The sequence below is a fragment of the Oncorhynchus tshawytscha genome, linkage group LG02, assembly GCF_018296145.1.
Source record: "Oncorhynchus tshawytscha isolate Ot180627B linkage group LG02, Otsh_v2.0, whole genome shotgun sequence".
NCBI classification, from domain to species: Eukaryota; Metazoa; Chordata; class Actinopteri; order Salmoniformes; family Salmonidae; genus Oncorhynchus; species Oncorhynchus tshawytscha.
The window spans coordinates 13,697,963-13,710,911 of record NC_056430.1 but is presented as its reverse complement, the minus strand read 5'-3'; the positions used below and the strand labels follow the sequence as shown (position 1 = coordinate 13,710,911).

At 44.4% G+C, this 12,949-nt stretch overlaps 1 protein-coding gene across 8 annotated transcripts in view; it reads left to right on the top strand.

The window, feature by feature from the left end:
* LOC112221339 (transcriptional enhancer factor TEF-5) overlaps positions 1-12,735 on the top strand; it is an 81,588-nt gene extending 68,853 nt beyond the window's left edge. For 5 of the 8 annotated variants that reach the window (XM_024383502.2, XM_024383510.2, XM_024383497.2 and 2 more), the window contains 9 exons: positions 1,449-1,577; positions 1,804-1,847; positions 2,006-2,062; positions 2,813-2,877; positions 3,972-4,108; positions 4,294-4,467; positions 9,538-9,681; positions 9,843-9,995; positions 10,231-12,735. In XM_024383502.2, coding sequence (XP_024239270.1) covers positions 1,449-1,577; positions 1,804-1,847; positions 2,006-2,062; positions 2,813-2,877; positions 3,972-4,108; positions 4,294-4,467; positions 9,538-9,681; positions 9,843-9,995; positions 10,231-10,344 — 1,017 coding nt within the window. In that variant the 3' untranslated portion in view covers positions 10,345-12,735. The remainder of the gene's footprint in view (positions 1-1,448; positions 1,578-1,803; positions 1,848-2,005; positions 2,063-2,812; positions 2,878-3,971; positions 4,109-4,293; positions 4,468-9,537; positions 9,682-9,842; positions 9,996-10,230) is intronic. The other 3 variants (XM_024383518.2, XM_024383530.2, XR_002949012.2) reach the window with 2 other exon arrangements.
* The last annotated feature ends 214 nt before the right edge of the window (positions 12,736-12,949 follow it).

Below are 12,949 nucleotides of genomic sequence, written 5' to 3'. Positions count from 1 at the left end.
GGATGTTGAGGCATGGTAGAATGTGGATGCAAAACCAGACACTTTTTCTCATCAATACTTTGAAGGACCGATATCACAATCTGATTGAGCATCTCCAAGATATGACCCCATCCACTACCAATATGTACGGTACTACTTAACCTAGGGCTGCACTAACACTATTTAGTGCAAGAATCGTCACATTGTGATACTGTAGAGAAACATAAACGTTGCCTGTGTTCCTCTACCTGGTCAGAGTCTATAGTCAGTTGTGGCTCAGTAAATCACTGCTACCAGTTTCACACAGTGCACTCGCTGTGTTTTGGTACTTTCATTTGACTTTGTTTACAGTAAGGATTTGGCATTTGGAGATTCTTTAGGTCAGATTTCTGCTGCTTCTACAGGTACATGTCTTTCCTATTTCAAGACGTGAAGTAATACTACCAACAAGGCAAATGTAGGATATCTTGTTTCCTTCTACGAAATGTCACATAGTTGCACAGTGATGAGAATACACCAAGGTGTTGGCATTTAGAGATACTTCACTTTTCTCTCTTACTCTGCTTTGTACAATGACAATATGATTGCAATATTGCTATGAGGGTAAAGATACTGGTTCAAGTGTGATGAGGCACACACAGTGTTGTTTCTGATGTTTCAGTATTGTTTTGTTGCTGGTAGACATACAGTAAGGTTGAATGCTCTTGATTGGCCAGGTACCAACATGCCAAGCTTAACCATAACCATCTACGCTTTGCTTTTCTATCTCTGACCATTACAATCAGCAGAACGTTCCAGACAAATCACATTCATTCCAATTGTTATCTGACCACATACAGTGCAGTGTACTGGCCAATGCGGCCATTAGTCCTACAGTATATATTCATCAAGAGTCCTGTTTCTCTGTTTTGAAACAAGAGGAACTTTTTGTTCTATTTTACTGTCTTTTTCTATAATAAGAGTGGTTGTGTCAACCACGGTTTCTCACAGACAGTCTGTCTTCCTGCAGGAGGCATTTCCTTCAAGGTCTCTACTAATTACAATCATGTGACTCCTGGAATGTTCTCTTTGATTATGTGGCTTAAAATCTTTTTGATCTGCTTCGATGAATTAATCATGTTCTCTTCACGTCTTCTTTTTCATTATTGTAGCCTACTAGTACTCCAAACGTAGTTGAAGTTAAGACTCAGATGTTTTATTTATTTATTAGATTGACTGTTTGTTTACTAGAGATCCTAATGGGAGTACATAAGAAGATCAGATAATGTTATATTTACAGTATAAATATAGTAGTGATAGCTAGTAGTAATTGTTGTAACTGTTGTTGTTTTTTAAACTATTGAACCAACTGTGTTCCTCTCGGGGCACTGTGAGTAGCCTAATAGTTATGTCAACCAGGTCAGTGTATACTAGGTGTTAGACTGCTCTCTAGTGGTGCATCTCCCTCACTTCCCCCTCCTTGTCAACAGGACCAGGCATCTAAAGACAAGGCCCTCCAGAACATGGCAGCGTTGTCGTCTGCTCAGATTGTGTCTCCGAGCCTGATCAAGAGCCAGCTACCCCCACTGCCCCACTCTCCCTACCCCCCGCAAGCCAGGGTGAGCCCTTCTACACTGGGTTTGGGGTTGCAATGATTGCCTTTTCTCTGCATTGACAGTATTTACATTATTGTTGTACTAGTAATTGATGTAGGCTATGGGAGTACAGTACAGTCCCTGAGCTACTTCATGTAAAGCTTGACCAAATGAGCCTGTGAATATATAACTTGAGGACAGAGCTTTTGTGAAACTCTGTGAAACCGACTCTGTTATATTTGCCTTCCAGTTTTGGCCAGGCCCTATCCCAGGACAACCCGGCCCCTCTCAGGAGTGAGTATGACTGTGTTTACTATCTGTTGAGTGACAGGTTCAAGTGTTTGGACTGTTCGTTTGATTGGTTGTTTGTTTGTTTGATTGACACTTGTGACTGGAATTGGAATGGCGGGTTCTCTTTGGCACGTTTAACGGATCGCATTTGTGCACATCAGGCTGATTCTAGAGCTCAACCAGGGAAGGACTCCTGGGTTTGGCCGCACCAGCTATGCGTAAGTTTCCTCCTAGTCCAGCTGTAGCACAAGGCAGCACTAACTCTGCTTCAGTATTTGTCCTGCTCCTGCACTAACTTTACGACCAGGGCACAACCAGCTTCACGTCTGAGAGAGAGAAGACCAAACATGCTATGAAGTTGTTTGCAAAGTCGTTCCGTTCTGGCCATTTGGGATGTAAAGACGTTACACGATAGGGTGATTTCATGACAAACTGGGGGCATAATGTTACATTAGTCTATGACAGCACCTAACTTGAGATCCATGTTTGTCACTCCAATATTAAAGTAAATCTTCCATTGACATCTATGCATGACTTGCACAAAAAGCGTACCTGAAGTTAGGATTTGGCCCATTGTGTACGTTCACGTGTCACACTTAAGCATCGCTCTGAAATGATGTGCCACAATCACACACAGAGAAACATCAATCAAATAATCAATCCACCAACCAATCAGTGTATGTAAATAGCATCACTAAATGTATGGTGTAGAGTGGTGACAGAGTGAAGCAGAGGTGGACTTACGTCTAGCTGGTGCAGCCACAGACACATGCCTATGTTGAGAAACGTGTCATAATACTGTGGATCCACGTCTGTCTGACATGCCAATGAAGCCCAAAGCCACATGCCACTAGCATAACCAGGTTTCACATGGAATTTCACTTTTGGAAATATGTGGAATAAACACAGCTGGATGAAAACTGAAAAGTTTGACTCCTCAACTGTGTGTGATAATCATTCTCTTTCAGTATCAAACCTTTTGCACCGTCTCCATACACAACTCTACCAGGCCCTCCCCCTCCCCCTATATCAAGTGAGTATGGAGTCAGTTAGCATTCATACAGTACATCCTCATTCATGATCCCTAAAAGAGGGAACTGTCCAATGATGACAGTAATGATACACGTGATATAACATACACATCAGCACTATATCTGGTGCTTAACATTAATACAGAAATTAAACATCAGCTTTGGAGACCTCAGCCTGACTGCCTCTCTCTCTCTCTCTCTGTGTTCTGCTGTTATCTCTCTCTCTCTCTCTCTCTCTCTCTCTCTCTCTCTCTTCTTCTCTGTGTGTTCTGCTGTTCTCTCTCTCTCTCTCTCTCTCTCTCTCTCTCTTCTTCTCTGTGTGTTCTGCTTCTCTCTCTCTCTCTCTCCCTTCTTCTCTCTGTGTGTTCTGCTTCTCTCTTCTTTGTGCATTCTCTCTCTCTCTCTCTTCTTCTCTCTGTGTGTTCTGCTTTCTCTCTCTCTCTCTTCTTCTCTCTGTGTGTTCTGCTTCTCTCTCTCTTTGTGCATTCTGCTGTTCTCTCTCTCTTCTTCTCTGTGTGTGTTCTGCTTCTCTCTCTCTCTCTCTTCTTCTCTCTGTGTGTTCTGCTTCTCTCTTCTTTGTGCATTCTGCTGTTCTCTCTCTCTCTCTTCTTCTCTCTGTGTGTTCTGCTTCTCTCTCTCTCTCTCTTCTTCTCTCTGTGTGTTCTGCTTCTTCTCTCTTTGTGCATTCTCTGTTCTCTCTCTCTCTTCTTCTCTCTGTGTGTTCTGCTTCTCTCTCTCTCTCTCTTCTTCTCTCTGTGTGTTCTGCTCTCTCTCTCTCTTTGTGCATTCTGCTGTTCTCTCTCTCTTCTTCTCTCTGTGTGTTCTGCTTCTCTCTCTCTCTCTCTTCTTCTCTCTGTGTGTTCTGCTTCTCTCTCTCTCTCTTTGTGCATTCTGCTCTCTCTCTCTTCTTCTCTGTGTGTTCTGCTTCTCTCTCTCTCTCTCTTCTTCTCTCTGTGTGTTCTGCTTCTCTCTCTCTCTCTCTGCGTGTTCTGCTGTTCTCTCTCTATCTCTCTCTCTCTCTGTGTGTTCTGCTTCTCTCTCTCTCTCTCTGCGTGTTCTGCTGTTCTCTCTCTATCTCTCTCTCTCTCTCTGTCAGACTATGAGCCTTTGGCACCCCCCCTCCCCCCGGCTGCTACTGCGGTGCCCGTGTGGCAGGACCGGACCATCGCCTCCTCCAAGCTGCGGATGCTAGAGTACTCTGCCTTCATGGAGGTGCAGAGGGACCCTGACAACGTGAGTCACCAAACCAACCACACTAACCAACCCGTGCTAATCAAAGTTGTCGATAAAGGCCTTTGTTTTATAGTCCACAGAGTCACGCGAGACAGATTCAATTTCTAGCGCTAACTCAGTATGGCCAAGCTAGACTTCTGTCATGATGGCTAGTCTGACCATCTTCCTCTCTCTATCCCCTGCAGTACAGCAAACACCTGTTTGTCCACATTGGCCAGACCAACCCGTCCTACAGCGACCCTCTGCTGGAGGCAGTGGACATCAGGCAGATCTACGACAAGTTCCCAGAGAAGAAGGGCGGACTCAAAGAGCTTTATGAGAAAGGCCCACAGAACGCCTTTTTCCTAGTCAAATTTTGGGTGGGTGACAAATCACTTTTATTATTGTGTAATCCTCACCTTTTTACTGGGCAGTGTATGGATTTTAAACATGGTTGAAAGCAGAAAAATGCATCTTTCACACATTTAAACCTACACTCTCACACAGTCACACAGACAGTTACACTCTCACACAGTTGCACAATCAGTCACACTGTCAGTCACACTGTCACACAGTCACACTGTCACAGAGTCAGTCAAACTCTCACACTGTCAAACAGGCAGTCACACTCTCACACAGTCAGACTGTCACACTGTCAGCCTGTCACACAGTCACATAGTCAACCTGTCACACTGTCAGCCTGTCACAAAGTCACATAGTCAACCTGTCACACTGTCCCAGGGTCAGTCAAACTCTCACACAGTCACACTGTTACACAGTCAGTCACACTCTCACACAGTCAGTCACTCTCACACAGTCACACAGCCAAACTTTCACACTCTCACACAGTCACACAGTCAGTCACACTCTCAGTCACTGTCACACAGTCAAACTGTCACACAGTCACAATGTCACACAGTCAGTCAAACTGTCACACAGTCACAATGTCACACTCACACACAGTCACAATCACACTGTCACATAGTCAGACACACAGTCACACTTTTTTTTTCTCCCCAATGTCATGGTATCCAATTGCTAGTAGTTACAGTCTTGTCTCATCGCTGCAACTCCCGTACGGACTAGGGAGAGGCGAAGGTCGAGAGCCATGCGTCCTCCGAAACACAACCCAACCAAGCCGCTTCTTGACACAAAATCAAATCAAATCAAAATTTATTTGTCACATACACATGGTTAGCAAATGTTAATGCGAGTGTAGCGAAATGCTTGTGCTTCTAGTTCCGACAATGCAGTAATAACCAACAAGTAATCTAACTAACAATTCCAAAACTACTGTCTTATACACAGTGTAAGGGGATAAAGAATATGTACATAAGGATATATGAATGAGTGATGGTACAGAGCAGCATAGGCAAGATACAGTAGCTGATATCGAGTACAGTATATACATATGAGATGAGTATGTAAACAAAGTGGCATAGTTAAAGTGGCTAGTGATACATGTATTACATAAGGATGCAGTCGATGATATAGAGTACAGTATATACGTATGCATATGAGATGAATAATGTAGGGTATGTAAACATTATATAAGGTAGCATTGTTTAAAGTGGCTAGTGATATATTTACATCATTTCCCATCAATTCCCATTATTAAAGTGGCTGGAGTTGAGTCAGTGTCAGTGTCAGTGTGTTGGCAGCAGCCACTCAATGTTAGTGGTGGCTGTTTAACAGTCTGATGGCCTTGAGATAGAAGCTGTTTTTCAGTCTCTCGGTCCCAGCTTTGATGCACCTGTACTGACCTCGCCTTCTGGATGATAGCGGGGTGAACAGGCAGTGGCTCGGGTGGTTGATGTCCTTGATGATCTTTATGGCCTTCCTGTAACATCGGGTGGTGTAGGTGTCCTGGAGGGCAGGTAGTTTGCCCCTGGTGATGCGTTGTGCAGACCTCACTACCCTCTGGAGAGCCTTACGGTTGAGGGCGGAGCAGTTGCCGTACCAGGCGGTGATACAGCCCGCCAGGATGCTCTCGATTGTGCATCTGTAGAAGTTTGTGAGTGCTTTTGGTGACAAGCCGAATTTCTTCAGCCTCCTGAGGTTGAAGAGGCGCTGCTGCGCCTTCTTCACGACGCTGTCTGTGTGAGTGGACCAATTCAGTTTGTCTGTGATGTGTATGCCAAGGAACTTAAAACTTGCTACCCTCTCCACTACTGTTCCATCGATGTGGATAGGGGGATGTTCCCTCTGCTGTTTCCTGAAGTCCACAATCATCTCCTTAGTTTTGTTGACGTTGAGTGTGAGGTTATTTTCCTGACACCACACTCCGAGGGCCCTCACCTCCTCCCTGTAGGCCGTCTCGTCGTTGTTGGTAATCAAGCCTACCACTGTTGTGTCGTCCGCAAACTTGATGATTGAGTTGGAGGCGTGCGTGGCCACGCAGTCGTGGGTGAACAGGGAGTACAGGAGAGGGCTCAGAACGCACCCTTGTGGGGCCCCAGTGTTGAGGATCAGCGGGGAGGAGATGTTGTTGCCTACCCTCACCACCTGGGGGCGGCCCGTCTGGAAGTCCAGTACCCAGTTGCACAGGGCGGGGTCGAGACCCAGGGTCTCGAGCTTGATGACGAGCTTGGAGGGTACTATGGTGTTGAATGCCGAGCTGTAGTCGATGAACAGCATTCTCACATAGGTATTCCTCTTGTCCAGATGGGTTAGGGCTGTGTGCAGTGTGGTTGAGATTGCATCGTCTGTGGACCTATTTGGGCGGTAAGCAAATTGGAGTGGGTCTAGGGTGTCAGGAAGGGTGGAGGTGATATGGTCCTTGACTAGTCTCTCAAAGCACTTCATAATGACGGATGTGAGTGCTACGGGGCGGTAGTCGTTTAGCTCAGTTACCTTAGCTTTCTTGGGAACAGGAACAATGGTGGCCCTCTTGAAGCATGTGGGAACAGCAGACTGGTATAGGGATTGATTGAATATGTCCGTAAACACACCGGCCAGCTGGTCTGCGCATGCTCTGAGGGCGCGGCTGGGGATGCCGTCTGGGCCTGCAGCCTTGCGAGGGTTAACACGTTTAAATGTCTTACTCACCTCGGCTGCAGTGAAGGAGAGACCGCATGTTTTCATTGCAGGCCGTGTCAGTGGCACTGTATTTACTCAAAGCGGGCAAAAAAGTTATTTAGTCTGCCTGGGAGCAAGACATCCTGGTCCGTGACTGGGCTGGATTTCTTCCTGTAGTCCGTGATTGACTGTAGACCCTGCCACATGTCTCTTGTGTCTGAGCCGTTGAATTGAGATTCTACTTTGTCTCTCTACTGACGCTTAGCTTGTTTAATAGCCTTGCGGAGGGAATAGCTGCACTGTTTGTATTCAGTCATGTCACCAGTCACCTTGCCCTGATTAAAAGCAGTGGTTCGCGCTTTCAGTTTCTCACGAATGCTGCCATCAATCCACGGTTACTGGTTAGGGAATGTTTTAATCGTTGCTATGGGAACGATATCTTCAACGCACGTTCTAATGAACTCGCACACCGAATCAGCGTATTCGTCAGTGTTGTTGTCTGACGCAATACGAAACATCTCCCAGTCCACGTGATGGAAGCAGTCTTGGAGTGTGGAGTCAGCTTGGTCAGACCAGCGTTGAACAGACCTCAGCGTGGGAGCTTCTTGTTTTAGTTTCTGTCTGTAGGCAGGGATCAACAAAATGGAGTCGTGGTCAGCTTTTCCGAAAGGGGGGCGGGGCAGGGCCTTATATGCGTCGCGAAAGTTAGAGTAACAATGATCCAAGGTCTTTCCACCCATGGTTGCGCAATCGATATGCTGATAAAATTTAGGGAGTCTTGTTTTCAGATTAGCCTTGTTAAAATCCCCAGCTACAATGAATGCAGCCTCCGGATAAATCGTTTCCAGTTTGCAGAGAGTTAAATAAAGTTTGTTCAGAGCCATCGATGTGTCTGCTTGGGGGGGGATATATACGGCTGTGATTATAATCGAAGAGAATTCTCTTGGTAGATAATGCGGTCTACATTTGATTGTGAGGAATTCTAAATCAGGTGAACAGAAGGATTTGAGTTCCTGTATGTTTCTTTCATCACACCATGTCACGTTAGTCATAAGGCATACGCCCCCGCCCCTCTTCTTACCAGAAAGATGTTTGTTTCTGTCGGCGCGATGCGTGGAGAAACCCGTTGGCTGCACCACCTCGGATAGCGTCTCTCCAGTGAGCCATGTTTCCGTGAAGCATAGAACGTTACAGTCTCTGATGTCCCTCTGGAATGCTACCCTTGCTCGGATTTCATCAACCTTGTTGTCAAGAGACTGGACATTGGCAAGAAGAATGCTAGGGAGTGGTGCACGGTGTGCCCGTCTCCGGAGTCTGACCAGAAGACCGCCTCGTTTCCCTCTTTTTCGGAGTCGTTTTTTTGGGTCGCTGCATGGAATCCACTCCGTTGTCCTGTTTGTAAGGCAGAACACAGGATCCGCGTCGCGAAAAACATATTCTTGGTCGTACTGATGGTGAGTTGACGCTGATCTTATATTCAGTAGTTCTTCTCGACTGTATGTAATGAAACCTAAGATGACCTGGGTTACTAATGTAAGAAATAACATGTAAAAAAAACAAAAAACTGCATAGTTTCCTAGGAACGCGAAGCGAGGCGGCCATCTCTGTCGGCGCCGGAAGTTCAATGCCCATCCAACCCGGAAGCCAGCCGCACCAATGTGTCGGAGCTAGTGCGCGATGCAGTGCCTTAGACCACTGTGCCACCCGGGAGGCCACACTGTCACACTCTCACACAGTCTGTCACAGTCACACAGTCAGTGACACTCTCACACAGTCACACGGTCAGTCACACAGTCAGTCAAACAGTCAGTCAAACTGTATCACTATTAAACTGTCACACAGTCATACTGTCACACAGTCAGTCCCACTCTCACACAGTCACACTGTCTGTCAAACTCACACTAAAAGTCACACTGTCACAGTCAGTCACACTCTTACACTGTCAGAATGTCACACTCTTACACTGTCATACTCTCACACTGTCACAGTCAGACACAGTCAGTCACACTGTCACACTTTCATACAGGCAGTCATACTCACACTCTCACACAGTCACACAGTTAGTCACACTGTCACAGAGTCAGTCACACTCTCACACAGTCACACTGTCACACAGTCACACAATCACGCTCTCACACATTCACACTCTCAATCAGTCACACAGTTTCACTGTCACACAGTCAGTCATACTGTCAGTCACACTGTCACACAGTCACACTCTCAGTCAGTCACACAGTCGCACAGTCAGTCACACTCTCACAGTCACACTGTCACACAGTCAGTCACACTTTCACACAATCACGCAGTCACACTCTCACACAGTCACACTGTCCCTTTTGGTAGTTTGAATATTCTCTCATTTAGAGTAGAATGAAAAGGGGTTAGGCCTGTTAGTCTAGCGTTAATCTGACTTGTGTGTGTCCTCTCTGCAGGCGGATCTCAACAGCAGTGGCATGCAGGACGGCCCAGGCTCCTTCTACGGAGTCAGCAGCCAATACAGCAGCTCTGAGAACATGACCATCACCGTCTCCACCAAAGTCTGCTCCTTCGGCAAACAGGTGGTCGAGAAAGTAGAGGTGAGCCCATTATCCACTGGGTCTGCTTTAACAGCTGACTCAGACAGCTGACTTACCAGGTTAGGTAAAGGTCTAATCAAATTTACTGTCAGACACTATAATTGCATTTCATGCAATCACAATGGTTACCTCAAGTCAGATGTTGTTTTGCTGTTTTGCAGACGGAGTACGCCCGGATGGAGGGAGGGAAGAGTGTCTACAGGATCCACCGCTCTCCCATGTGCGAGTACATGATCAACTTCATCCACAAGCTCAAACACCTGCCAGAAAAATACATGATGAACAGTGTTCTGGAAAACTTCACTATACTTCAGGTAACATTATGCTTTATTACAAGATAATAAGATGGTAACTAATTTACTATTTGGGAATAGACTGTCACTGTATTTCAACCTAGAACAATAGATTATGTTTTTGACCTCATTGTTTTGCTTCATTGTTCCTCCTTTTGTTGTGCTTTGTGAATTGATTGATGTTTCACCTACTATATACAACTACCGTTGGATGACATGTATTTTACCTGGTGTTGACCTACTGTTCATTCCCCAGGTGGTGACAGACCGTGACACTCAGGAGACCTTGCTGTGTATAGCGTTTGTGTTCGAGGTCTCAACGAGTGAACACGGGGCACAGTACCACGTCTACAGGCTCGTAAAAGACTGACCCACCCACCGCTCTACCACGTCTACAGGCTCGTCGAAGACTGACCCACCCACCGTTCTGCAGGGAGGTTTGGGAATCAGCTGACGAAGCACTGCGTGACAATATGTACAGTACAGACTGCTCAACTGCCAAGTAACATTCAAAACGACGTTAGAATGAACTGACATGAAAACATTTTAAACTTCCACACATTTATGTGAAATAGGAAAAAGGAGGAAGTCTCTCAAAAGACAAGAAAGAAAATTAGGAGAATTCATTGTTTTGTTTTAAAGGCAACTTTTTAACCCATATAGTTAAATATGCTGAGACAAGTGGGTCAAATTGGTAATGACAGTAAATGTACAGTAGGTTGAGATTCACTGAGGGCATGAGAAAGTGAACAAGGTTAAGAGCTTTGTCTCCAAGGGAACACACTCTAAGCAATATAAGAAGAAGTGGATAGATTGGAATGGTACAGGTACAACAACCATGGAAGAAGTGGATAGATTGGAATGGTACAGGTACAACAACCATGGAAGAAGAGCAAACACAAAATAATCTAAACGTAGAAGGGCTCTACCGAGGGGTGTTTATAAATTAGATAGGATGGCAACCAAGTGCCTTTCTCCAAAGACAAGTATTGATCAGTTGCCAGCCACTCTGGAATGCCTTATTTACTACCTCTTGTCTTTAAATAAACAGAAATAAAGTGGACAGATGTAAATGCATCATTGAATAGGAGAATAGGAAACTGAACATGACTATGCAGTTCATCCTTTCTCATCTAGATCCTTGAAGCGCACTTCTGATCCAGGAATATTATGTTATGGAATAAACTATTAATACATTTTTCTCGTGATGTGTTATCATGAATGGTTACAAGTTTAGCTGCAGTCCACGTGTACAGCAAGGGCATAGCAAGATCAGATCATTCAGTTTCCAATCCCTGGGCTTTTACGGGTCTCTAGACAACAACACATCAATGTGCTGTGGTGCACTTAAAAGATCAAGAAGGGGTGAAGCAACAAATATTTTTATTTTCAGCCTTTAGTTATGTTATTGAAATGAACCGTTTCTGTACTGGGAGTCAGCGGATGCAACAGGAATATGTGTTACATAGGATTCTTTTGGGGACGTGTTTATATTTGTGATTAACATTAACACTGTTTTCTTAAAAACATGGCTTGAGAATCAAATCAAATGAAATTTTATTTGTCACGTGCGCCGAATACAACCTTACCGTGAAATGTTCACTAGATTAGAATTTGCCAAATTGGAACTGACCAAATTTTACAGTGAGTTTTAACTCATGTAAGAACTCATGGTAATTCTAATCCAATCTCCCCATTCAAGAGATCCCAATTGATGGATATCACTTTCAATCTGGCAAGGCGGAAGGTAGCCTAGTGGCTAAGGGCGTTGAGCCAGTAACTGAAAGTTTGTTGGTTTGAATTCCTGAGCCGGCACAGTGGAAAAATCTGCTGTTCTGCCCATGATGTTGCAGCCACATTTCGGCTGAATGCATTCAGTTGTACAACTGACTATGTATGCCTTTTCCCTAACCCTAAAATAAGTTTCTCTTTCCTAAATTCTATTAATAAAAACAAAAGCTCTCTCTCATTTTATGAGCGAACCTTCAAAAAATGAATCTTAATTTGCCAATGCCATCAGCCAATGAAAAAACAATTTTATGTTTTGAAAGAGAGCTATCCTCTGTGCTGTGGTGTGTGACCATTGATTGTTATTTATATTGAAAAGAATGGTGGGAGGGCAGGGCTGGGCTGGGATATGGGCCATATGTGTTTATCCTTTGCCATTGAAATGGTGGTGTTACAAGTATTGCTGAGCTGAACTTTATCCTAATGACACAATAACTTTCATCCCCTAGCTAGGGGATGGTCTCTGCCTTGGACGGTTCACTGGACTTCTGTCATAAGAATTCATTACATCAGACTTTGTATGGTGGATTTAGTACACCAGGCTTTGAATGTCATACTTCAAGAGCTAGATTTAAAACAACTGCTTAATCTTTACTAGTGGATTTCTCAATTTTATCTTTTTTTACAGGCCCATGTTTTTTATTATCATTATCATAATTAATTGTTTTCTGTTAGTTTTTGTGACTTTCAGCATCCGTTGAAAACGTGTGTTTTTGTTGACATTGATGATGAGATACTGTATCTTATGTATCATAATCTGAATGGTATGGGCAAGTTTGTTTGGTTAAAAGGTGGTTTATTGTGGCCTTGGTTACCAATTGTGCATTGCATTTTAGTATTTTCTGTTATCTTCAAACTAAGGGGGTTGTATTATATAATCAAATCAAAGTGTATAATCTAACAATAAAAGACGCATGGTGCCTTTGGGGCCATTTTCCCCTGAAAACTCATTAAAACAGGTTTGTTCATTTAATTGGTCAATACAGTTTCCTTCACAGATGAAATACATTGTCACTACTGTAGATGGCAGTGTTATACTGTTCAAACAGTATTGCATAAACAGCAGGCATAGGTTGTACTTTAAACTTTCCTTGGTCCTCTGTTACATTTTTACTGATGACCAGGAGACCACAAGAGTAGGTCTAGTAGGCCCAAGCAGGCCTATGATATGAGCACACTCTTGGAAA